The sequence below is a fragment of the Doryrhamphus excisus genome, linkage group LG11, assembly GCF_037039965.1.
Source record: "Doryrhamphus excisus strain RoL-2023G ecotype Guam linkage group LG11, RoL_Dexc_Guam_v1.1, whole genome shotgun sequence".
NCBI classification, from domain to species: domain Eukaryota; kingdom Metazoa; phylum Chordata; class Actinopteri; order Syngnathiformes; family Syngnathidae; genus Doryrhamphus; species Doryrhamphus excisus.
Genome location: NC_136367.1, coordinates 13,587,486 through 13,615,272, shown reverse-complemented (window position 1 = coordinate 13,615,272; position 27,787 = coordinate 13,587,486). Strand labels below are relative to the sequence as shown.

The 27,787-nt window shown below is 40.3% G+C and overlaps 1 protein-coding gene across 5 annotated transcripts; it reads right to left on the bottom strand.

Moving 5' to 3' along the window:
- Positions 1-1,262: 1,262 nt before the first annotated feature.
- Positions 1,263-27,178, bottom strand: atp6v1h (ATPase H+ transporting V1 subunit H). Of its 5 annotated transcripts, none has more exons than XM_058078932.2 (14): positions 27,107-27,178; positions 26,568-26,720; positions 23,928-24,027; positions 23,757-23,846; positions 22,218-22,331; positions 20,785-20,889; positions 18,504-18,563; positions 17,571-17,668; positions 14,121-14,313; positions 10,521-10,699; positions 10,306-10,431; positions 8,803-8,904; positions 8,604-8,717; positions 1,263-1,586 (listed from the first exon to the last, which is right to left on the bottom strand). In XM_058078932.2, the coding sequence occupies exons 2-14, from the start codon at positions 26,669-26,671 to the stop codon at positions 1,517-1,519; spliced, it is 1,455 nt and encodes a 484-aa protein (XP_057934915.1). In that variant the 5' UTR covers positions 26,672-26,720; positions 27,107-27,178; the 3' UTR covers positions 1,263-1,516. The 5 variants fall into 5 exon arrangements, with proteins under 5 accessions (XP_057934915.1, XP_057934917.1, XP_078650910.1 ...); XM_078794784.1 differs by lacking the exon at positions 1,263-1,586 and adding an exon at positions 7,520-7,684 and having other exon boundaries at positions 8,490-8,717; positions 26,568-26,712; positions 27,107-27,150; XM_078794783.1 differs by lacking the exon at positions 1,263-1,586 and adding an exon at positions 7,521-7,684 and having other exon boundaries at positions 8,490-8,717.
- Between the last annotated feature and the right edge of the window lie 609 nt (positions 27,179-27,787).

Genomic DNA, 27,787 nt, shown 5'->3' with positions numbered 1-27,787 from the left:
AGCGATTGTTTCTTTGAAAAATGTACTGGAAATATCCCGATTTCAGCCTCTCAAATGGGATTTATTGTCCTTAGTCATTTATTTTATTTTCTATTTCTAATTGCCTTTTCATTTTTTTTTCCACTTTTTCCATCAATTGGTAATCATACATTCTTCAGGTTGTCTATTTTTAAAAACATATTGCTTATTTTAGCAGGGCTTAAAGTAAAAAAAAAAAAATCCTGAGCCTGAACCCCCCCTCCCCCCAAAATTATTTTTAATAAATATATATAAATTAAAAAAATATATACGTATATACAAATATATATATATACATATATATATAAATACAAAAATAAATAAATAAATAATATATATATATATACACACACACACAAAATATATATACAAAATAAATATATATATACACACAAACAAAATATCTATACAAAAATATATATACACACACAATATATATTTATAGTGTATATATATATATACACACACACACACACACAAATATATATATATACATACACATATACACACCAAAAAATATCTATACAAAAAATATATACACACACACAATATATATATTTATAGTGTGTATATATATACACACAAAAAAAATTGTATATATATTTACACAACAAAAAATTATATATATACACAAAAATAAATATATATACAAAAATAAATAAATATATATATACACACACAAAAAATATATATACAAAAAAATATATACACACATAATATTTAGTATATATATATATATACACACACACAAAAAAAAATATATATATATATAAAAGCACAGTGCTTATAATATATGTCGGCTCCAAAAAATATTTTCTAAATATAATTGTGAACATGAACCCCCACTAACTTAAAAGGTACCAAATACCACTCAGAAGTGCATACAATTCTACCCAAGTACCCAAGCCTTACTTACTGTCAACAGCCGTGACGTTAGCGAGCTAATGCTAACAAAGCCGACAGGAGAACGCCCAACCCCAGAAATAAATAACAACTAAATGCAACCCAACGGAATCATCTCCCGGTCAAACTCCACTATTATTGATGGTTGAAAACAGCATATGAATATGCATATTTTTCTCTTTTTTCATTGGCCGGAGATACTTTAAGCCCCGTTTTAGTTTTTCACCAAGGTGTTTTTGTCTTTTTGGTCACGTAGCGAGAGACAATTAAATGTATTCATCCCAAAATGTAAAGGCAGAAGAAATGGACAAGGACCACAGACAGCGACACACAAGCACCATAGATAATCATCTTTATTGGGAGGGGGGGGGCACATACTGTATCCGCTTTCAAAAGCCAGACTTAAATATCTCTTTTTTTTTTTTAGTACACTGAATCATAGACACAGAGTCACAACACATGGAAGCTAATTTAGGGTGCGGGAGGAACAACACAGCTTGGTCGCGTGGGTCATTAACTAGCAAAGTGAGGCGCAGTTTTACACACAGACACACACACACACACACACACATATATATATATAGACACGGACAACTCAGCTTCGAGCCGCCACAGCTGGAGCTTGTTGCTGGTCGGTGGACTGCAGCTGTCTACCCAGGTACTCCCTGCCAGACAAAAGGGTTGGGTACAAATGAGTAATGAGAAAACTACAAAACAGAGATAATAATCATAGAAAATATGCAAATAAAATGGACTCTACTACCGCTGTGCTTAAATATGCATTTTTTTTAAAATAACTAATAATATATCGTATTCAACAGTGAAAGAGCGATCACACATGAATACAGGGGGCAATGTTTGAACCGCAATGTCGTGAAGGACGACTATACAACATACAGCCAAACCTCTGTTAGCATACGCCCTGGTTAGTGTATTTTTCCGTTGAGAATCTACTCAAAAAATCTTGCTTTGGTTTGTGGACATTTCCCAGTTAGCATACAACATGACACACGTTATCATCGTCCTGCGACCCTTTTATATTATAACAGCACAACAGCATGAGTCAAAATGTGACGAGCACGAGTCCAAACGTCATTTTAATCACAAAATGTCCTAGTTAGAAACCGGAACCAGAAGTCATTGTCCTCCAGCTCTATTTCATGTAATCAGCGGTTGACTAGTTGTTTGCAAAGTCAAAGTCAATAAAAATAAAAATAAAAACAAAATAATAAAAATAAAAACAAAATAATACAAATAAAACAAAATAATAAAAATAACAAAAATAAAAACAAATAAAAATACAAATTAAACAAATCAAAATAAAAAAATAAAATAAAATAAATCTTATACTATATTAGGAAAGCAGGAAGTGAACAAATGTAACAGTTAGTGATTGTAAAAGTATCAGGTGGAGGGGTAGGATTTAATAAGCTTTGCTTCTTCCTACTCCTTTTGGACATGTGGAACTGGGAACTGATTATGGGATGCATTCAATTGTAATCTGATGCATGTTCAAATGAAATTAAACCATTACTATTACCATATAAAAATAAAAAAATTAATTAAAAAAAATTATATTAGGAAAGCAGGAAGTGAACAAATGTAACAGTTAGTGATTGTAAAAGTACCAGATGGAGGGGTAGGATTTAATAAGCTTTGCTTCTTCCTACTCCTTTTGGACATGTGGAACTGGGAACTGATTATGGGATGCATTCAATTGTAATCTGATGCATGTTCAAATGAAATTAAACCATTACCATTACCATATAAAAAAAAATTTAAATTGTTTTTAATTATATTAGGAAAGCAGGAAGTGAACAAATGTAACAGTTAGTGATTGTAAAAGTACCAGATGAAGGGGTAGGATTTAATAAGCTTTGCTTCTTCCTACTCCTTTTGGACATGTGGAACTGTGAACTGATTATGGGATGCACTCAATTGTAATCTGATGCATGTTCAAATGAAATTAAACCATTCATTCATTCATTAAACCGTTCATTCAACCATCAAACATTGAGAATGGCAACGTTTTGATCCGATAATGTGAGCGTGCGTCTCGGTCCGACATCATCGTGGCTTGAACTTCAGTGAATGCCGATGAAAGCTAACTGACATTTCCAATATGTGGCGCCATGACACTCACCTTTGTCTCCTTGGGAAATATCAAACGCCTTTCAAGACACTCAAAAAAAAGAAGTCTTTGCTGTAGATAAATTTCCAATTCTGAAAATTTCAGTGTGTTAATTCACAGGCGATGAATGGAATTGGGGGACAAAAAGGCGAGGTGAAATAACATCGCTGTGCTGTTGTCATGACAACACAGGGCGTGCTTACTTTTCAATAGTCTTCATCTGTCAAAGTGTGTGTGGCGAGATTATTATTTTTTTTATGAGACTTATTTTACACAAAAAAAAAGACGGGCACCCCCGCCCCCGCCTCCTTTCTATCATCATCGCTGCTTTGCATGTGGGCAGCAAATAATCTGCCGTGACCGCCGCGTCACCTTGAAAACATGGAGATGAAATATGAGGAGCAGGTGGTGGTGGGTGGGGTGGGGTGGGGGGGTCTCCATCAGTCACCCTCTTGAACGCTTTCAACCCGAAAAGCATCCCATCATGCTGGAATCAATGCTACTCTGTACACAGCTCATTATTTACTGCATTTCTTTTTTTTCCCTTGCAGATGTCACCTTTTTATGTTCTTTTTTTGTGCATTTGTAAACACAGATGGTTGCTTTCTCTGTAATAAATGCCAGCCCCCCCCTTTCACGACTGGGTGCATGAGTCAGTTAAACAAATTAACACCACACCCCAATTAGATGACTCCTTTTAACCCCGCAAAAAAAAAAAAAAAAAAACGAAATCAAAATATTCCAGGCTATCTGGGTAAAGCATCTTTGTGTTATTCATTCATTCATTTTCTACCGCTTTTTCCTCACGAGGGTTGCGGGGGTGCTGGAGCCTATCCCAGCTGTCTTCGGGCGACAACCATTCACACTCACATTCATACCTATGGACAATTTGGAGTCGCCAATTAACCTAGCATGTTTTTGGAATGTGGGAGGAAACCGGAGTACCCGGAGAAAAACCCACGCATGCACGGGGAGAACATGCAAACTCCATACAGAGATGGCCGAGGGTGGAATTGAACCCTGGTCTCCTAGCTGTGAGGTCTACGCTCTAACCACTCATCTTTGTGTTATAATTAGTAAAATAAAATGCAATGTGGAATTAGTGTCCAGTTCTTTTTCTGAACATGAAATCATGTCACGTTTTAATCTCACGAGATCTTAGGACACAAGACATGACATCTGTAAAGCTGAAGCTCTCAACGGTGGATGGAGTTGAAAAGGGAAAGCATTCTGGAGAAGCTACTGCAGCTTTCATTACTGGGAGTTAGGGACCGAACAAACGCACAAACAACACAAATATCGGATGTTTGCTGACAACAACAAGTCGGACAGAAAGTCAACATAGATGTACTTCTTAGAAATGAAACAACCACAAATGTTCCTCCGGGTTCAAATTCATGCAGTCAATCCAGAATCTACTTCATGAGCTTCTATGGTTACAACCTGCCAGGTAATACTGACATGCAAGGAAATACGAGGAATACAAGGAATACGAGGAATTATGACATCTTACCAAAATAACCCATCACATTACAAAATATCTCCAATAACTGATTAAAATAAAAATCTCCACTGAGGTGAGATTATCCGTACCACGTGAAACGCCAGCATCGCCACGACACCCGGGGCTTGTTCCTATCGCTGCAGCATCTGAATATTGCATAAATGTTTGCCACCGAGAACTAAAGCCATCTGTGATTTCATTATAGAAATGATGGCGCTGGACAACCAGCCCTTTAAGATTATCCGTACTGCGTGAAACGCCAGCATCGCCACGACACCCGGGGCTTGTTCCTATCGCTGCAACATCTGAATATTGCATAAAGGTTTGCCAGAGACGACCCGAGAGCTAGAGCCATCTGTGATTTCATCATGGAAATGATGGTGCTGGACAATCAACCCTTTAAGATTATCCGTACTGCGTGAAACGCCAGCATCGCCACGACACCCAGGGCTTGTTCCTATCGCTGCAACATCTGAATATTGCATAAAGGTTTGCCAGAGACGACCCGAGAGCTAAAGCCATCTGTGATTTCATCATGGAAATGATGGCGCTGGACAACCAGCCCTTTAAGATTATCCGTACTGCGTGAAACGCCAGCATCGCCACGACACCCAGGGCTTGTTCCTATCGCTGCAACATCTGAATATTGCATAAAGGTTTGCCAGAGACGACCCGAGAGCTAAAGCCATCTGTGATTTCTGCTGGACAACCAGCCCTTTACCATCATTGAAGATACGGCCTTCAGACCAGGGTTTGGACTTCGGAGCTGTCACTATTTTATCAATATTTTGCTAATACTAATGATGCGATACATTATACTGACAAATCTACAGGTACAGTTTGTCATCTTTTTGGCACAAAAAGTTACATAAAAATCTAAAAAACAATAGATATTAGATATAGATCTTGAGATGCAGAATGTTATTATTGGCTTGAAAAAAAAAAACATGTGCATATCCATTAAAAAATGTATTTATTAGGGCTGTTGTGGTGACCCACAATATGTAATATGTAACTCAATGTAATGTTATGTCATTCACCAAGGGCTGTTATGGTTAGCCGTTACAAAAGTGTTGTTGTCGATTGTTGAGTGGAGAGTAAACGATTTAGTTCCACATGCCTCGACTCTTGTCTCGCCGCAAATCACATCTCCACACTGTCACAAATAACACGTTAATGGCGGTAACTAATTTATTTCATCATTAACGCATGCGCATCATGGCAAGCCAACTCTTTGTTATGACGACAGAGTCTAGCTCCCCACAGAGTCTCTTTATAACTTTATTCTGAGCTGAACACATCAACAGCATTGTAATTCAAACACCATTTATGGTTCTCAACACAAGAAAATTTTGACTACATCAGTAGTGGAAATTATGCAAGATTACCCGTGTTTGATTTTAAGGTTCTCTTAATAGTTTTTAAATGTCTTAGGGGTTGTGGGCCTTCTTATCTTTCTGAATTGCTTATAAGTTATGAACCCTCGTGGACCCTCAGGTCTTCCGACACCGGCCTGTTATGTATTCCCAGTGTAAAAACACGAACACACGGTGAGGCATCTTTCCAGTTTTATGGCCCCCGTTTGTGGAACAGCCTGCTGGAGGACCTGAGGGCCGTAGAGAACGTTGAGATTTTTAAAAATAGGCTCAAGACCCACATTTAAATTAGTTTTTAACTCTTGCTCCTATTATACTTTTTTTTTTAACTTTGACTTTTATAAAATGATAATTTTATACCCTATACCTTTTGTTTTGGATCTTAACCAAATGTTTTTATAGTTTTACACATGCTTATGTTAGTTTTTATTAATGTTCTTATATATTTCACTTTTATGTTTTATGTTTATTTCTATATCTACTTTCTATATTCTTATTTTATGTTTTTATATTTCTTATCCCATATATCCAGTGTTTCCTCAGTGGGGGCCTTGGTTGGGGGCTGGGGTGTCTCCTCTCGTGGGGCTTACCGACTGGGGTGGCTGGGAGCTCTGTAGCAGTGCCCCACTTTTCTTTTTAAACATGTAAAGCAATTTGTGCGACATTCTATGTACGAAAAGTACTCTACAAATAAAGTTTGATTGATTGATTGATTGAAAAAAAACTTGGGTACGTCCACCGATTGTGGTGGGAAAGGCTATTAGCAACTCGAGACATCGGAGCTCGTAATTTGCAGGTAAAACGCTGTCTGTATGCCTACTCTATAATAATACGCAAACAAGTGCTGACTCACACATAAACAAACAGTTTGTACACTGATAAATTAAATTGTTACTTACTGCTCGCGCTTCTGACTAATATGATCGAGTAATGTTGGAAAGGCATCGGGCTTCAGCAACAGTTTGGCAGATAGCCCAGTTTCACCCATGTTACCTCAACAGTCCCATATTTTGGTCTTGCTGGTAAGGAATCTGTAACTCCAACCACTTCTGCCTGATGTTTGCCTCTTTAGGTAAGCTCAAAAAAACCTGAACAAATATTTCCTGGAAGCCATCAATGTTAGCTCGGTGAAATATTCAGCAAACAGGAGAGCCGGGGAGAGGGCAAACCTACAGCTTATACCAAGGAACGCCCATATAAGGAAGTCCGTGTTAGAAAAACTTTGCGTTCAGAACCATCCTTAACTTTTTCAGGGCTCACTTCCAAATGTGCAAACCTCATTATCTAAAACTTTGGAGAATACAACATTGGAACTATTGTGCTGTATTGTTACATTTATGTCGTTTTTTGTTGTGTTATACTATATATCACAGACCAATTACAAACAAAAAGCCAAGGGTTGCAAAAAAACTTGCTCTTGTTGTTTCAGCAAGGCTGTGTCTGGTGTGCAGTGAGCTTCACCATCATTGAGATTAGGAAACAGCACAGTCTTGTTGCCTGGGAAGCTCTGAGGCTTTTAGGGCACAGTAGTGAAATAGACTGAAAACAAACATGGGACATTTATGGACTATTTGATTGTCACAAAACACACACACTGGCAGCTATTTTCACCTTTTGTGTTATCTGTGAATAACCGTTTCCACCACAAAAAAAAAAAACTATATTCTTTGAGAATATATGGATGAACATTAAGTGGCCTTTAAAAGGCCTTGCCGATGCTTTCAATAATTAGTTGACTAAACATCCTTTAAGGCAGGGGTGCTCATCAAGTCGATCACGATCAACCGGTCGATCGCGGAGGTGGTACTGGTCGATCGCTGGTCGATCGTGGCGTGACATTAAAAAAATATCATCCTAGCATCAATGCCATCACTTGATTGATATACAGGGCAGCCATTCAGATGACAACTGAATGTTGCCCTTCGGGTGACCAATCAAATCAAACAACGTCTCTAAGTAGAACTTACGATGTCAGCCTATCATCCATCCCCGTTACTTGATTGACATACAGGACAACCAGTCAGATGACAACTGAATTTTGACCTTTAGGTCACCGCTCATGCGTAAACAACGATGCAAAGTGCTAAGCTAGTCGGCGAATTGCGTCAGATTTTAAGCCCTCGCTAAAGTTTATGGTCACTAAAATGAGTGAAGTAGCTGGACCAAGTAAAAAGGCAAAAACATATCACTTCCATACGGAATGGGAGGTGGACTTTTTTTTTTCACAATGTCTTTTTCGAAGTGCGTTTGCCTGGCTAACCTGGCTATCAGCAGCTACTGTCCGGACTATGCATCCCTGGCTGATTCAATTCAGTGCAAGTCATCAAAGTAAACTCAGGTAATTACAAAAAATGTTAATAGTTAATTATGTGTGTTTTGCAATATTGGCTCATTTGGTTATGTAAGGTACATCAACATACATTGTACGTACAAATAATCCTCAATACATTTGAAAATAAATAGATGTTTTGCATTTTTGTAGTGGGTAGATCATTTTGACTAGGTCATTTTAAAAGTAGCTCGCATGCTGAAAAAGTGTGAGCACCCCTGCTTTAAGGCCTTAGTTTTGTTGTGCATTTCATTTTAAGTTTACATACTTTGGATAAAGTTTATTATTTGTGACAACTGATTTGCAGGAACAGAGACGCGCCACACATTATTGTGTTCATACCAGTTATGGACCATGAGCTTCTGCACAGCCAGCAGGGCGTTGTAGCGTACTAGCTGGTCCTCGTGGTGCATATGATTCATCACCAACTGCTTCCCGCCCAGCTGTTCAATCACTCTGAAAAGTCCCCGCAAAAAAAAAAACAAAAAACCATGAGTATACATCGCTGGTTCAGGAAAGGAAGCAAAGCTGAAGGTTGTACCGTTTGCCACGCGGGTAGTGCCGCACATACTCGCCGACGTCGTGAGCTGCCACCGCTATGACTTGTGGATCGTCGGACACCTCCAGGAGCCTGGTTAATATCCTAAAAGGGGGAGATTGTAAAAGGCATGTTAACACTGCTGGCATATGTCAAACTCACAATCGTATGTCTCCATACTCTTTCTAGAATGATCTGAGCCTGAGGCATAAGGCAAAGCTAGAAAACTGGAAGGAGACAATTTTTAGCTATGGACTTTTTGACCGAATGATAACAGGCGGAGAAACCTGTGACTGGAATATAAATTTGTGTGTGTGTTTTTTTTTTAATAAATTTAAGTTTGTGTCTGTTCCTCCAGATACAATCCACACCAATATATCACATTCAATATATATATACGTGTATATATATATATATATATACACGTATATATATATATACGTATATATATATATATATATACACGTATATATATATATATATATATATTTATTTTTTTTTTTTTTAAGCAAATGTATTATTTATTTTATTCTATATAAAGTGGCAAGAAACATTTCAATATTGAACAAAGCTAAATTTGTTCTCAATCAGAAATCACTCCACACTCTTTATTGCTCTCTGGTTCTACCATATCTTACTTATTGTGTGGAAATATGGGCTAATAACTATAAAAGCAATCTTCACTCGCTAAATGTACTCGCTAAAAGGTCAGTAAGTAAGTAATGCCGCCTACAAATGTAACAGTTACTTATTGTAAAAGTACCAGATGGAGGGGTAGGATTTAATAAGCTTTGCTTCTTCCTACTCCTTTTGGACATGTGGAACTGTGAACTGATTATGGGATGCACTCAATTGTAATCTGATGCATGTTCAAATGAAATAAAACCATTACCATTACCATATATGCAAAAAAATAAGACATAACACCACTGAGTGTATTGAAAGGTTCAAGATAGGCCCCCTCTAGCTTGTTGTTTTCATGAACAGCAAATTTGACATAGCACAAGTAAGCATGATGCACAATGCAAATACGAAGATCTTTCCTTTATAGGTCAAGGAAGAATTTTGGCGAGGAGCTGGATTACTGGTTGCGTCACGATGACATCACCTCGATGAACCAGGAAGTAGTCTGCTAATTAACAGCTCTACTGAGTGATATTCTTGTAGTACATGGTCATTAAGTGTCCAAACAACACATTTGAAGACTTGCTATTGGAGTCAATATAATCCTAAAGCACGGGTATCAAACCTAAGGCCCGGGGGCCACATCAGGCTTGCCAAATGATTTTATGTCCAGTGAAAGCTTGGAAACCCTGCATGTCAGCCAGACATTCAATATTTCTTGCTAAATGGATTTGTTCCTAAATGTTTACTTCATGCAATTGCTATTATTATTATTATATTGTTGCTTTTTTTGTTGTAAAATGACATGGCTGCATTTATTCATTCACAACACGATGTGCACTTTTCCCCCCTTATTATGCGATTGAGAGAGAGTCTTCTTACTTGAGGAGCTCATAATTTTTCTCATTTAGGCGGACAGCATTCTCCCGCCAGAACTTCTCCGACTTGTGCACAGGGCTCCATTCCAGGCGGCCGGACTTGAGCTCAGAGCTGTACTCGTCGAATGAGCTGAATAAAAAAAAAAATACAATTTAAAAAAAAAATGATTAAATAACTGACTTTTGGTTTGACTGCACGGCTTCATGAAGTAGTGGCACCTAAGATCCTGCACGCTCTCCCCCAGTCTCTCCAGCAGGAACTTTATGTCCTCTGTGATATCCTCGTCATCATACTTCTGCTGCTCGAGGTTCTCCAGCTGCTTCAGCACTTTGCATTGAATCATCGCCAGAGCGTACTCCTGGCGAGTCTCCCTCTCTGACGACTTCTCCAGGAGATTCTGGCAAAGGGGGACAGGAGATGGAGACAACAATGTTAGCATGTAACTCAGTGAAACCCTACTAAAATATGAGCCATTAAATGAGTCATTTTTAACGTTCACTTGTTGATACGCTGGTAGTGATTTCTGGGGTGACACAAATGAAAAGTGACATGAGCAGTGGGACGTAAAAGGCACTCTGCTGAGCAAACATACAATAACAGCAGCAGCAGAACTAAAACGGCAAACACACCACCGCTACCACTCTGCCATTATGTTCAAGCACTTGCAGATGGCACCGCTGCGCGCTTCCCCTCAGCACAATCACCAACTAATGAGGACGCTTGGGAGCAACGGAGATATGCACAAGACTATATGGAAAACCTTTTGGATCATCACCATTTCCCAAAGAGTCAACATGTGTGAAAAAAAAAATTTGAATTTCGAACTGTTAAAGGGGGAAAAATGGAAAAACAGAGACACAATTTACCACCCGCGTCTGCTGTTCATGCAGGATGTCAAGTCATGATCTAAATGTGTGCAAGTGAGAATTGTCCAACTTCTTAACAATCACAATTCCCACAAACAAGGATGTCAATGACACACAAAAATAAGCGTCCGATAGTGAATAGACAAAATTGAGCAGGGCAAGGTCAGCTGCAAATCATGCTGCAGTCCCGTAATCAAAGCCCATTGTGCTGATCAGGGCCGCTGGGAGCGATCGGCTGCCATATACCAAATAACTGAGGTTTTTCATCAATATATACTGATGACATGATTTGGTATAACCATGCGATGTCAAGCTCTCTGCATACTGATTTATTTAGTTTTTGTTTCCTTTGACAATAGCCTGCCATCACGTGAGGTCGGCTTGGTGACGCAGTAGCCAACATCAATGCGCCTCTCCAGCAAACCCTTCAGTGAGTGGAGAAGAGAGGCTCAGGTGGGAGCTGTTGAGGCTGTGTCTCAAGTGGGATACTGAACCATGATCATGGTGGCAATGGGGGGCTGCAAACTACTTTAAAGGCACCACGCTATCCGGCCCACCAGATGCTTCCAAAGTATTTAATATACACTTTTAAGATATACTGGGCTGGTGCCAGTTGATGCCAGTTCACGCCAAAGAGTATGTGATTGGCATGTATCGTGGCTCGCTATGGCGCCAAATGGCAACATGCCGAGCGAACATTAATTCGCCGCCACAGCAAGCCAACTGGTGCCGGCACAGTGGACTCCTAGCATTAGGCATGGCTCGACAATAACTATGTACCGACGGCCCGGGGCAAGTTAAAACAAAATTCGGGGCAAGTAAATCCAATGAGTGATATTCCCGTCGGGCAAGTGTACTTTGGCATGCCATATTGCCAAGAGTTTTTTTTTTTTTTAAAGCGGTTCTTGTTGGGTGTTGGTAAAACACGGACTGTGTAATTCCGGTGGTAATTTGCAAACCAATCCTTGCAAATCTTGAAATGGACCAATCAGAATCGTTTATTTAGACTGCGGTTCGCAGTCCGCGTTATACCCACACCCGTTCTTGTTCGCGATTAACCAATCAGCGATCGTTTGACGACGATCGCGTCCCTGCCAACATGGTCTAATTGTTCAACAACTTGTGAAGGAAAACAGCAAAAAGTGATGAACCAGTGCCTCCTAAATAAGTATTTTATTAGCGGCAGCAAATCAAATGATGGCACAGGTGAGTGAATCACATTGCTGTGACAATTTGAAGTGGTCACAATGAAACACCACCGATTAGATCCAATACCAAGTGCTGATTTTGCACAAGCTACAAAATCTAGCGCTTCCATTTCTCTGTGTATTTTTCTCACCTTTGCTTCACAAATTATTATATATTTGACCATTGAGCATTTTCTTCTGGATTAAAAACACTTTACTAGTACACAAAAGTGTCTACTCAATAATGTTTCATTGTGGTGCACAACTTGTAAATCCCTGCTTACTACGACTACGATGTGTAAGGTAGTATGGCATGTTAACATACATCTACACAATTTTTCAGACATTCCTCCAAATACAATGCATCAGTACTATTATCTGATGAATTATCAGCATGTATTGGTGTATGATATCATTATGGCAGTCTTTTCATTTTACTTGGGGCAAGTTCGGGCAAGCTCATCCGCAACCTTGGTATCCTCCTGGACCCCGACCTTTCATTTGAACCCCACATCAAACAGTTAACCCGGACTGCATTCTTCCATCTTAAGAACATAGCCCGACTCTGTCCATCACTTACATTCTCTGCCGCTGAATCCCTGATCCATGCATTCATCACCTCCAGAATCGACTACTGCAACAGTATTCTTTAGGTACACCATCCAAAACCCTCAACAAACTACAATATATTCAGAACTCCGCTGCCCGCCTCCTCACCTCCACCCGCTCCCGTGAACACATTACCCCTGTCCTTAAAAACCTCCACTGGCTTCCCGTCCCCCAACGTATTCACTTCAAATTTCTTCTCATCACCTACAAAGCCCTCCATGATTTGACCTCATGATTGGAGCACAGACCTGCTCCATCCACATAATTCCCTGCGTCCCCTTCGCTCCTCAGACTCCAACCTCCTGGCACTCCCCTGTAAGACCAAGCTCCAAACCTGGGGAGACAGAGCCTTCTCCATCGCTGCCCCCACCCTCTGGAACTCTTTGCCCCATTCACTCCGTGCTTGCCCTGACCTTCCCACCTTCAAAAAACTACTCAAAACCCACCTCTTTAAATCGTTTTTTAATGTGTGACTGCTGTGCCCCCCCCCCCCCCGCTTTTACTCATGTTTTAACTGTGTATTAACTAATGAATGTTTTATTTTGGTGTTCTATTCTGTTTACTTGCTTTATTCAACTTCATCCTTCTGTAAAGTGTCTTTGAGTATTTTGAAAAGCGCTATACAAATAAAATGTATTATATTATAAGTAGTTCTCACCTTAAGGATTCCCCATGGGCAAGTCATTTTTTTTAGGTATGCATTCCGGAATTTGCTCATAACCCGTGGATAACCTGGAGAACTGTAGCCATAGTTTCATTTACTGCTTAGATGGTCACCTGGTTTCGCGTCTGCTTGCTAAGAGAGCATCCAGGAAAAGGAATTATTTGACATTCACAAATTTTATCCTTGAAAACTTAAGGAATTTTGCTCCACAAAGCAGCTTGGCATGAAATATTCATTGCTGGTATTGACCGACGACAGCAGGGAGCTGACAGAGCAGTGTGGAGATAAATCTTATTTATGTAACTTTTATGGACTTGGGTTTCTTTTATAGTCGTCTTCTGTTGTTTAATAGAGTCATTTCAGTTTCCCCCCCCCTGAGGCAAGGAAGAAGTCAGCACAATTACAAGTGAAAAGTGCTGCGGTCGACTTTGTAAATATTTTGAGTGCACTTCGACACGTAACCCACCAAAAGCAAGGAGGCTTGGCACATACCCGGAAGGCAGCCAGAATGATCCGTGTGACCTTCTCCTTGACAGATTCCTGCAGGATGTCAGACAAGGCAGGCACAACATTGTAGCGCCTCAACTGCTCGCAGAGCTGGGGGCTGAATGCCAGGAGCCAAACGCAGAAGATCATCTGGTACTGGAGCTGGAATCCACACTTGTTGCTCAACACCGCTGTTATGCTTGAAGACAAGGGAGGGAGGGGGGGAAAAGGCAAAGAAATAAGAAGAAAGGGAAGCTGCACAAAGAATAATGAGAAGCCATATTTTGTGTGCCGAATCGATTTCCTAATGGCCAGGGTTTCACAACAGTGTGCCTCCATGCTGCCGAGCTATTAGCACAAATGACGGGCCTGGAATACAATGTCCACACAGGGTCTATAGAGCTGGTTCAAACACAGAAAATGAATGACTCTCCCCAAGTGAGGGGGGGCCCCATTTGTAGACACAGACGCTAAGTGGTGGGATGCAAACCTCCTAAGATGTAAATGCAAATGAAGCCACCATGTTCATGACAAAAACGAGTCTATGATTAACCCACTATGCAGCACTTTATATTTTATTTATAATCATGATATTATCTGTTTGATGAATATTAATTATAACAACGTCAGGTTGTCAAATAATTCTATTGGATTTAAATTTACAAGGCGGAGCTAATACAGTGGTGTGAAAAAGTGTTTGCCCCTGATTTCTTATTTTGTCACTCTTACATGTTTTTTTTTAAAATACTAGTCAATAGGCTGCATGGTGGATGAGTGGTTAGCGCGCAGACCTCACAGCTAGGAGACCCGAGTTCAATTCCACCCTCGGCCATCTCTGTGTGGAGTTTGCATGTTCTCCCCGTGCATGCGTGGGTTTTCCCTGGGTACTCCGGTTTCCTCCCACATTCCAAAAACATGCTAGGTTAATTGGCCACTCCAACTCAACTGTGACATCTACACTTGATCAAACTTACTTAAGATGTGTCAGATCAAAACACCATCGCTGCATGCGACTTCAAAATTAGCGTATTAGCGTCCACTTCACTATTTTCCGAAGCTGTACTCTAAACATCACGGGAGCAAATTAAGGTTGAATGGTTAGCACGCAGGCCTCACTTCCATCAATTCCAACCTTGGCCATCTCTGTGTGGAATTTGCATGTTCACACCGTGCATGCGTGGGTTCTCTCCGGGTACTCCGGTTTCCTCCAACATTCCAAAAACATGCTAGGTTAATCGGCGACTCCAAATTGTCCATAGGTATGAATGTGAGTGTGAATGGTTGTTTGTCTATATGTGCCCTGTGATTGGCTGGCCACCAGTCCAGGGTGTATCCCGCCTCTCGCCTCTCGACAACTCTGGGGACTCAGACCCAGTCAGTATCTGCCGTGACGAGTTTATAAGATTGTCAATTGTGGCCTGTGGAATGTTGGTCCACTTCTCTTCAGTGGCTTTGAGAAGTTGCTGGATATCAGTAGGAACTGGTACACAATGTCGTATACGTTGGTCAAGCACAACCCAAATATGCTCAATGGGTGACATGTCCGGCGAGTATGCTGGCCATGCAAGAACTGGGACATTTTCAGCCTCCAGGAATTGTGTACGGATCCTTGCAACATGGGGCCGTGCATTATCTTGCGGAAACATTAGGTGATGTTCATGGATGTATGGCACAACAATGGGCCTCGGGATCTCATCACGGTATCTCTGTGCGTTCAAAATGCCATCAATAAAATGCACCTGTGTTCATTCGTTCGTTCACCTGTTGACAACATGCCAATTGCAACATCTGTGGCATTTTGCTGTTACACAAAACTGCACATTTCAGAGTGGCCTTTTATTGTGAGCAGTATAAGGTACACCTGTGCACTAATCATGTCATCAGATTAGCATTATGATGTAGCACACCAGTGAGGTGGGATGGATGGATTATGTCAGTAAAGCTGAAGTGCTCACTATCACACATTTAGACAGATTTGTGTTTGAAAGAAATGGTAATATTGTTTACCAGATTTGTGAACAATGTTTGAAAGAAATGGTAATATTGTTTATCTGGAATTAATTTTAGATCTTTGAGTCTATCTCATGAAAAATGGAAGCAAAAAGTGTTGCGTTGATATTTTTGTTGAGTATATATTACCTAACTGTATAAAACACAGTAATAAAACACTAAAAGACATGTATTGAATGGAAAAAAAAATCCTTACTTTTATCTCTGTAATTTTAATTTTACTTTTATGTGCTTCCACCAGACGAGTCTGCCTCAGTGTCTCGGGAGTCATAATGGAGATCAAACTTTAATAGTTCATTAAAAAGAACTAAGATGACGACAGCCTTCCTCACAGTCTAGAGACACAACTATGTCTACGTCGGTAGTTCTTTCTTCATTCATTCATTTTCTACCGCTTTTCCTCACGAGGATCGCGGGCGTGCTGGAGCCTATCCCAGCTGTCTTCGGGCGAGAGGCGGGGTACACCCTGGACTGGTCGCCAATCACAGGGCACATATAGACAAACAACCATTCACACTCACATTCATACCTATGGACAATTTGGAGTGGCCAATTAACCTAGCATGTTTTTGGAATGTGGGAGGAAACCGGAGTACCCGGAGAAAACCCACGCATGCACGAGGAGAACATGCAAACTCCACACAGAGATGGCCGAGGGTGGAATTGAACCCTGGTCTCCTAGCTGTGAGGTTTGTGCGCTAACCACTCGACCGCTGTGCACGGCCCATGCTGTATAATTAATCCCAAAAATATTAGAAAAGTATATGTAGCTTTCTGGCTTCTAGGTGTCAGTAATGACATTACATTAAATTACGGTCACACTGCATGTTGTCAGTCATGGAAAAGAAGTTCTTCTCCCATTCCATGTGGAAGTGGTCTTTTTTGTCCTTCTTGCCCACTCCGTTTTAAACCCTTTCTTAACAAGTAAATTGAAGGCTAACTAGTTAGCTGGCTGTCTTTCTAATTGTTAAACCCAATGTGAGCATGTTGAGTGTTGCAAAGAAAGAATACCGTATTTTCCGGACTAAAAGTCACACTTTTCTTCATAGATTGGCTGTTCCTGCGACTTATACTCCAGAGCGACTTATAAATGAAAAAAGTGTTTATGTTACATAAATACTGGACACCTTTTGTGTTCATGTTTATTTTTTGTGTTTATTATTAATGGCAGTGCAAATGTAACCACCAAACTCAAAACGCCATAAACCGAGGACCAGCCATATCACTAGTTCTCAATACTAACTTATTTTTTAAATTACAGTGAAAGAATGTTAAAATGTTACATAAAACATTGCTCGTGTATTTAACAAAAGGTGTACTTTCACGCTGTTTTGACCCTGGAATTGATTTTTTTTTACTCAGTCCGGTTTGCTATGAGGGGGACATTGTACCTCCAAGGATAGCGCTCGACCTTCAAAGTTCCACAGTTAGAGAGGCTTGACTTACCAGTTCACGCCGTCGGCCTCCACCCACGCAAACCTGTACTCATTGACCCTCAGCATCAGCTGAAGGCAGCCGGCCACACACTGGACATACTGAGAGCTCTGCAAAGGACAAAGGTAAAACATTCACCAACATGTCACAAAGAGCCTCGGTTGGTGATCGGAAAAAGATAACATTAAAGAGAGAAACATGAAGCAGTTGGCAAGCATAAGACTGCACACGGAAGGAAACCAGTTCAAGACTTACGCCATCACCACCAGCAGCACCGCCTATCAAACCTGAGGCATGACACATGCAGTCTGTGTGAATGTGCATCAGCAACATGCTACCACGACGGTGCAATGCGGTGTGAAAGGACGGCATTGTGTACCCATCACACCTGAGCAGAATCATGTCAATAGAGATTAGAGGAGGACAAAATAGATGTCATTAATCAGGTGAATAGAAGCAAAAACAGTCCAGCCAGAAGAACAGTGAAGATAGGGGAGAAGAGCAAGGTTGTTACCTGGCTGAAATGCAGAGGAAAAGACTGCATTCAGTTATAGAAAGTAGAAGTACATTTCTCAGAATGATTAGCCTTTAGTGGAGAGAAAGAGAGCAATAATGGATGCTGCTACTGCTGGTGTGCAACTGCTACTCCAGTTTAACCTGGTGTCATTAAGGTCAAAAGGGAAGAGCTGTTTTGTCATGCCTGCAGCACCTTCATGGCTTATACAGCATGCAGGTTGTCAGTGTTTAAAGCAATCAGTGGCAGCAAACATCATGCTGTCGACACGGAGGACCCCTTGCCCGGTGCTGTCTCAAAACTAAATGCTTCTGTGCGCGTTCTGCTCATCCGCAGTCAGGAGATGTTTATTAGTGAGACGGGCAAAAAAGGTGAAAGTCCAGAGGCTAGCTTGCAGAAGCTCATAGTGAGAGTACCTCACTTATACTCACTTCACTGGGGGATATAGTTCCTGCTCCCGACCCTGTGTCTTGACCTGTACCGTGCAGGTTCTAATAAGAGATAAGACAAAAAAAAAAAACAAATCCAAGCCTTCGGATTGTGTTGCAGAGAAAATGGAAGATCCATGCTGGAAAAAAACAGTGAGGCTGCTGTGGATAGATGATATAACAAATTGCAAGCTCGAGAAGAACATCAACACTGAATACAAATGAAATGCCGTCTTGCCACATGTCCCTTTATCTGCATTCAGATCATGATGGACTATAAATTATGTGTTACTAGAACAACACAGGCTATCATCATGAGCCCACACAGCAGACAGCAATTACTGAAAATAGTGGAAAATAACTTAATTGAAGGTGATTGCACCTTTTTTTCCATATTAAAACACATTTGAGCGCCTCGCAGCTGAAGTACATAACATTTTTATATACAGTGGAAACTACCAGGTCGGATGTAATTTGCTAAAGGGCGGTGTTCCACCTGTAATATGTTTGTCTTCCCCTACAGCAGGGGTCTCAAACTCGCGGCCCGCGAGACGCTAGTTTGAAGCCACCACCTTGATACCAAAGTTTAATGTTGAAATGACAGCTGTGTGCACACCAGACACAATTAACATGATTTTGCCCCGCCCATACTGTTACCCTACCCTGTAACCCCGCCCTGTTTTGCTTTGGATTAGCAATGAAGCTAAAGGCTTATGACGCTGGGTAGAAATAAATGCAGGAAATGATTTGGAATAAAACGGAAAATACACGTCAAGATAAAGCATCTCAAACATGTTGTTAAAGTTACGACGCTGCTCCCAGATGGAACCGAGTACGATGCTAACGTGCTAATTGGGTAAAATTATTAAGTTTCATTAATGTTCATGTTAAAAGGTTAAATAACTGTTACTGTACATTTGAATCTGAAAAATATAATTTCTCTACCAACTGTATGTGGTTTCTTACGTTTTTCTTATTTGCTGTTTTATTATTATTTTACTTATTTATTACTGATTGATTTATTGTCTTTTTTATTGTCTATTATCTTATTTTGTGTATAGAAAAATAAATAAAGATATTTGAGAACAGTGGAATGTTTTATCAGATATTTTGGTGTGGAAAACCGGAACCAAAGTACTGAAAAAGTGTAGGGTATAGCAGAAGCAAAAGCATTGAAGATAGTTTTTTTATTGATTTTTTTTTCCAGTTTTCCATTTCCAAAATGGATGGATGGAAAACAAACTCACATGTACGTGTCAACATATCAAGGCCAGCAATATTATTATCATGAAGGATAAAGATGTTATCTTAGAACTCATAACTAAGCAGTGCGGTGCTCATTATTAACACTTCCTCCTCCTTATTAGCCTGTCTCTGCCTCCCTGTATTTTATTGTCTGATTCCAAAAATAATACTGTAATACTGGCAGTGCAATACACACTGTAGACACTTGGAACGTCATGGTGGTGTAGTATTGTAAATGAAATGTAATTCATGTTTATTAATGTCGCCTATACTATACTATTATTGTTGACATTATGACAAAGATGCGGGGCTGCACGGTGGTCGAGTGGTTAGCGCACAGACATCACATCTAGGAGACCAGAGTTCGATCCCACCCTCGGCCATCTCCCCGTGCGTTTTCTCCGGGTACTCCGGTTTCCTCCCACATTCCAAAAACATGCTAGGTTAATTGCCGACTCCAAATTGTCTATAGGTATGAATGTGAGTGTGAATGGTTGTTTGTCTATATGTGCCCTGTGATTGGCTGGCCACCAGTCCAGGGTGTACCCTGCCTCTCGCACGAAGACAGCTGGGATAGGCTCCAGCACCCCTGCGACAAGCGGTAGAAAATGAATGAATGAAGGACAAAGTAAGAAGATAAAAACATACTACTTCCGCACGGAATGAGATTATAATTTTTTTCCCAATCTATCATGTCAAGCAAGCCATGGTGATGTAATGTAACATTAATGCCTAGTGACCAGACTTTTACATATAATTTGTCTGTCCAAATTTTCACAAAAAAAGCAATGATTTATTATGTTGGAAAAAAGGCGCGATAGAGTAAGGGAGCGATGTTTGAACCGCAAAATGCATCTACCCAATATTGTCATTGTAAGCATAATAAGATGCGATTGGCTACAAAGTGTTATTTTTACAACTAAGAACTAAGGTATGAGTTTAGGTATGAGTTGATGCTCATGATACTCCTCCATCAAGCTGAAACGAAGCAGCCTTGGAAACCCTGTTAAACACGGCAAACATAAAACAATTGATATACCTGTGAACTAAGCTGGCTTTTGATCCAGTTGAAGTAGTAGTTCAGGTCACTTCCTTCCATCAGGTCTCGGCCCCAAGCAGCCAATTTGGCAATGATCCTTGCCGCCTAAGGTTGGACAAATGTTAGTTAGATTCAGAAGAGAGGGTATAAAGTCCACATCAGTAGTAATACTGTGATATTTTCATGCTGAAGTATCTGTAATGAACATGTGAGAGTTTATTTATTTTTTTTATTTCTAGTTTCGAGTGGTTAGCATGCAGACCTCACAGCTAGGAGACCAGGGTTCAATTTCACCCTCGGCCATCTCTGTGTGGAGTTTGCATGTTCTCCTCGTGCACTCGGGTACTTCAGTTTCCTCCCACATTCCAAAAACATGCTAGGTTAATTAGCGAATCCAAATTGTCCATAGGTATGAATGTGAGTGTGAATGGTTGTTTGTCTATATGTGCCCTGTGATTGGCTGGCGACCACTCCAGGGTGTACCCCGCCTCTCGACAGCTGATGTTGATGTTTACGTTTTACTGGGCATGCCCTATTGACTATTCTGTTTGATTATAGCGGGGCATGTAGACACACGATTGGATTATTCCTTTCCATGTATACCATTGCTTTAGGAACGGTCATTTGGAAAGATTCCATTTGGAAAGAGAAAAACTCCTCATGTAAACGTGGCTAATGTCGTCAGAAGTATTTGTACAAGGCCGGGTCCCAAAAAAAAAAATTTTTTTTAATTATTTAACTCCATAACATGGCAGTAGGGCTGCACAGCGGTCGAGTGGTTAGTATGCAGACCTTACAACTAGGAGTTCAATCGTGTGGAGTTTGCATGTTCTCCCCGTGCAAGCGTGGGTTTTCTCCGGGTACTCCGGTTTCCTCCCACATTCCACAAACATGCTAGGTTAATTGGCGACTCCAAATTGTTCATAGGTATGAATGTGAGTGTGAATGGTTGTTTGTCTATATGCGCCCTGCGATTGGCTGGCGACCAGTCCAGGGTGTACCCCGCCTTTCGCCCAAAGTCAGCTGGGATAGGCTCCAGCACCCCCCGCGACCCTCGTGAGGAAAAAGCGGTAATGAATGAATGAAAGGTTTTTATTTAGTTCTAACCTTAACTCTAACCCTATAAAGGTGGCTTCAGGTCTTATTTTAGCACACCCATAATGGCTACGGGGTTACCATGGAAAAATCAAGCCATTAATTGCTTGTTTTTTGTCGGGAAAGGTGAGTGAGGTGCTTTGTGAGGAATTATTGATGGCTTGCTACGATTAGAAACATCTGTGAAAGGTTCACAGGGTGATATTCTCTGGTGGAAAAAGGTTAACTTGACACAAATGACTGTGGTCTCTGAGCTCCTTATACGTAGGTAAAAGTGTTGTTAGTGAGGGGTTTCTTTTGAAAGTTGATAATGATAATGACGCATGCAACAAACTCACCATGTGAACAGTGAAGAGGTCCTGGCGATTCAGCATCGGAAGGAAATAGGACCAGGCTGTGTTCTTGGTCTTTTTGGCGTAGTCAAAAAAGATGCTCACCCGCTGATGATTCTCCTGTGTAACATTTCGACATTTCAGTTGACATTTCATCTTACTAATAGAAAAACATTTGGGGGTTTTGGACCCCCTGAGGGGGGAAAGAAAAAAACATCAATAAACAAAGGGAAAAAAACACTAATAAACAGTAGCATTTACATGGACCCAAATATTCCAATTAGATTCGGGTTATTTGCTCAAACGGAAAGAATGTAACCTTTGTATAGACCTCATTCCCAAAGAAAAGTGTCAATCCGAATGAATATATAATCGGATTCACGGGGTGGAATATTCCTTTCCCCAATCCGATTGAGGTATCTTGTACCCGCTCAATCGGAAAGTTGTCAGACTGCGTTCTTCTTCGTGGTGTTTTTCTTCTTCTGTTGTTTATTGGCGGTAGGCAAGCAGCTTTCGTGTGCATTAGCGCCATCTGTGGAACAGAATCTAAACCCTTCTATACGCTATTCACAAGTCCAGTTTTATTAAAAAGAAAATAATTATCTATATAAAACATGAGCCAAGCTTAATTATAAAGATTCTCCTGTTCCCAGGTGCGTTCTTTCAGCGAATGCTGCGATATGACAGAACACGCAGATCCAGACGTTCTTCAATTTAAAAAAATGGAGGCCAGCAATCGGTACTGGACTGCTGCGGAAAGTTTGTTATTGATTCAAACTAAATTTCAAGACTGGATGAACGAAAAATTGGCAAGACGGAGTTATTCCAACAAGTGAAAGAAAAACTCAAGGAAGTCGGTATCGCGTGATGTTGATGTTTACGTTTTACTGGGCATGCCCTATTGACTATTCTGTTTGATTATAGTGGCGGATGTAGACAAGAGATTGGAATATTCCTTTCCATGTATACCATTGCTTTCGGAAAGGTCATTCGGAAAGAGAAAAACTGGCTTCAGAAGTATTTGTACAAGGCCAGGTCCAAAAAAAAATTGTTTTTATTATTTAACTCCATAACATGGCAGTAGGGCTGCACGGCGGACGAGTGGTTAGTGCGCAGACCTTACAACTAGGAGACCCGAGTTCAATCGTGTGGAGTTTGCATGTTCTCCCCGTGCAAGCTTGGGTTTTCTCCGGGTACTCCGGTTTCCTCCCACATTCCAAAAACATGCTAGGTTAATTAGCGACTCCAAATTGTCCATAGGTATGAATGTGAGTGTGAATGGTTGTTTGTCTATATGTGCCCTGTGATTGGTTGGCCACCAGTCCAGGGTGTGCCCCGCCTCTCGCCCGAAGACAGCTGGGATAGGCTCCAGCAACCACCGCAACACTCGTGAGGATAAGGGATAGAAAATGAATGAATGAATGAACATGGCAGTAGCCTCGCTCCAATTATCGCCTGCTGTGAAGTTTTATGAAATCTAAACTTTATCTATAATTCCAGTGTTATCTGAATACATCTGGACCAAAGTGTGTTTCGGTACAATACCTGAAGAGTGTCATCAATGAGCGTCAGGATGTACTGGACAGTCTGCTCCTTGGAGATGTGAGCCATCAGGTTGAGAAAGGTTTTAGCACACTGTAAAATACAAAATACACACATTTTGATGCACACTCCTACAACACAAAGACGGATGGATGGTCTAATATGAGTATATACCTGATGGCCTTCATTGGTCAGGATGACTTGTTTCTCCTCCGAGTTGGCCACCTCAAACTTCTTGATGAACTCACAGTCCTCTGCAGAAATCATCTGACTCCTGAGAAGGGAAACATTTCAAGTAGTTTGGATGAAATGTTCTGCAGCAGTGGACTACAATCCAAGCATAAAAAATAGGGGTCATCAACTACCAGAATTGTTCTCAGCAGCCGCTGTGAAGATCAGATGATCCGTCATAAAATCAAATTACGATTGTATCCTCAGTAATATATTACAGTATGGACCTAATTAAAATCTTCAGACCAGTATGTATATTAGGCTGTTTATCAGATGATCAAAAGTTGAAGACCATTGCTCAAAAAAATGCCAAAAAAAACCTCTCCAAACCAGAACAAAAAAATGTCTCAGTCGGACTAATGAGTAGCTCCATCGTTAATTGCTTCATAAATTGGTCTGGGCATGCTTGATGTGAGTGTTTCTAGGAGGCCCTTCATGAAGATGGCTTCACCAGGGTCCATCAACAGTCTGGAACTGATGGCCATTTTTATAAACCTCCCTTGCCTCTATGGGATTTTAATCATGGGAACATGCAAGATGGTCCAAAAGAGTGATGTTATTCTCCCTGAAGAAGTCCTTGGTCAAGCTAGCATTGTTCTGTTGAAGAACCCAGCTGTTACCACACAGACCAGGGCCCTCAGTCGTGAAGGATACCTTCTGCAACATCTGCACAACCTCCACCGTTTGACAACCCTGCACCACCTGAAGCTCCGGTGTTCCACTGAATGAAAAAGCATCCCAGATAAAGATGGACCCTCCCGGGCAAAGTTTTTTGTCTTCTAAACCATTTTCCCGTAGATGCCGTCTGATGGTTATTGCTCTGCAGTCGGCAAGTAAGGGCCTTCGCTCGGGTCGAGGAACGCCATGTGACCATTTTTGGGGTCTACCCCTTGACTTTTTTTTGTTCCGTAATGCTCAAGATTTTTCAAAAAATGTAGAATGGCTGTCTTGGCAAGCTGCAAGAGGCTTTGTTTATGCAGCTCGACGATCTGACCACATCCAAGAAGACAAAGATTCTTAGCTTTAGCCATCAGGAGGGCATGACCGTGTCAATGCCTGACAGAAAAGGTTAATTTTGAGCAAATATTGACTTTTATAACCTGTCGTGTTACACTTTTAATGAACTTTCAATTCATTTTCTCAGCCTACAGAGAACATACTAACTCCTTATTTCTAAAATCACAAATACTTCAACTTGCTGATATAGTTCATCTTCAAACAGCTAAAATAATGCATAAGGCTAAAAATAACCAATTAGCTAAAAATGTCATCCAATACTTCTCTACAAGAGAGGAGAAATATGATCTCAGGGAAGAAGTACATTTGAAACACTTTAAACACACTTTAAACACATCTAACATCACTTTAGCATACAGCAGGGGTGTCCAACCTGCAGCTCGGGGCCATTACTTAACAAGAAAACAAAAAATAAATATTTTTTTTAAAATAGTAAAAATGTAAAATCAGTCATTTTACAACATTCAAGTCAAAATATTAACAGAATGATGTTGTAATCTAATGAATAAAGACCTAATTTTATGAGGTTAACAGTATATTATGAATAATAATAATAAAAATAATAATGTAATTATTGGGTGGAAATATGGGGTAATAACTATAAAAGCAATCTTCACTCGCTAAATGTACTGCAAAAAAGGTCAGTCAGGATAATTCATAATGCCGCCTACAGAGAACATATTCACTCTTTATTTCTAATAATCACAAATACTTAAACTTGCTGATATAGTTAATCTTCAAACAGCTAAAATAATGCATAAGACTAAAAATAACCAATTAGCTAAAAATGTCATCCAATACTTCTCTACAAGAGAGGAGAAATATGATCTCAGGGAAGAAGTACATTTGAAACACTTCTATGCTAGGACTACGTTATGCTAGCCATAGCATTTCAGTATGTGGAATCAAACTATGGAATGGATTGAGTAAGGACCTCAAACAATGCACAACGATGAGCCAATTCAAGAAACAATACAAGCAGTTGATGTTTGCTAAATACAAGGATGAAGAGTCTTGAACCAGTCATGATGTGCTATATATATCACTATATTGACACTTACTATGGTACCCATTATGGCATTGGATGCTCATATCACCTTGTACTTCGGTACGAGGTACATTATTAAAAAAAAAACAACCTTAAACTGTATTATGGAAAGCAGGAAGTGAACAAATGTAACAGTTACTGATTGTAAAAGTACCAGATGGAGGGGTAGGATTTAATAAGCTGTGCTTCTTCCTACTCCTTTTGGACATGTGGAACTGTGAACTGATTATGGGATGCACTCAATTGTAATCTGATGCATGTTCAAATGAAATAAAACCATTACCAATTTATTTTCTATGCTGCTTATTCTCACTAGGATTGTGGGTCACAGGAATGTGGGAGGGAAACCAGAGTACCCGGAGAAAACCCACTATCTCCACACAAGCGGAGAATCTATTAATTATATTTTAGGAAGCACCACGCAGGCTTCTGACTCAATTTCTCCCTGCTCAAGTGACACAAACATACCGCATTAAGTCAACCCATTAGAAAATAAAGGCTAAATTTGTGCTACTTACTGCAGGTAAGACTGCCAGTTGACCAAGTTAGCTCGAACCTCTGCTGCCTTGGCAGCGATGATGTTGGTGGGGACAGCAGCGTCCACGGCCCCCCGGATATCCATCCTGAATGGTGCTAGATGCGCTTCTTATTCACAGGTACCACCTTTGAAGCTGACAATAGATATTAGACTTGTAAACAGGTGACATATTCAGATAGTTAGCAAGGGTAGCAATATGCTCACGGTCACGACATCATTTATACAGCTCTCTTTGCCCCTGCACTAATGGATTAAATATAACGAAGACATAGCAGACATTTTGGGTGAAATGTTAGCTAGCAGCTGAGCAATAAAATCTTGTCGTAAATTAACCGACGGATGCTAACACTCGTCAGTGTTTGTGCTAAGCTAGCTTAGCTTTAAAATGCGTTTCGCCGCTTTCACTAACGCATCATTTTTCGGCGCAAATACTCACTCAATGATACTACAAATTAATTAAAATTGGAATTTAAAAGTAATTTTTACACAAAATGCAATGAAAGAGGTTGAATCACTCACCCAGCGAGAGCCTTGAACGTCAGCTGACTGAAACGACGTCACGCCGGATCATGTGACTGATGTGACAGCCAGTCACGTGCATCTACCCGGAAATAAACGTGTGTGTTTTGTTTTAATTTTACAAAGGAAAACAGCACAGCAGGGGTGCTCACACTTTTTTTTTTTAGCCTGCGAGCTACTTTTAAAATGTATATAAAAATATATTTATATATATAATATATTTATAAAATATATTTATAAATATAGTTTTTCAGCATGCAACCTACTACATACTACCTACTACTGTAGAACACACACACATACATTTTCTCAAAGCTTGACCATACTAACTACTCTTTTTGAGAACAAAGCTAAAATAAACGACAGGGGATCTTCCAGGGGGATCTTCATTTGACCTTTGAACTTTTGAATGCACATGTTCAACAACAACAATTGGTACTTTTATTGACTGATGATGTTTTTGCGGCTCATCTCTGTACTTTGTGGCTAATTCCAGCCTGGCCTTGCTGTTCTTCTTACTTTTGCTCATAAAGTTTTCTATGAAGTGCAGATGTGAGTGGTTAGCACAAAGACCTTACAGCTAGGAGACCGGGGTTCAATTCCACCCTCAGCCATCTCTGTGTAGAGTTTGTATGTTCTCCCTGTGCATGCGTGGGTTTTCTCCCACATTCCAAAAACATG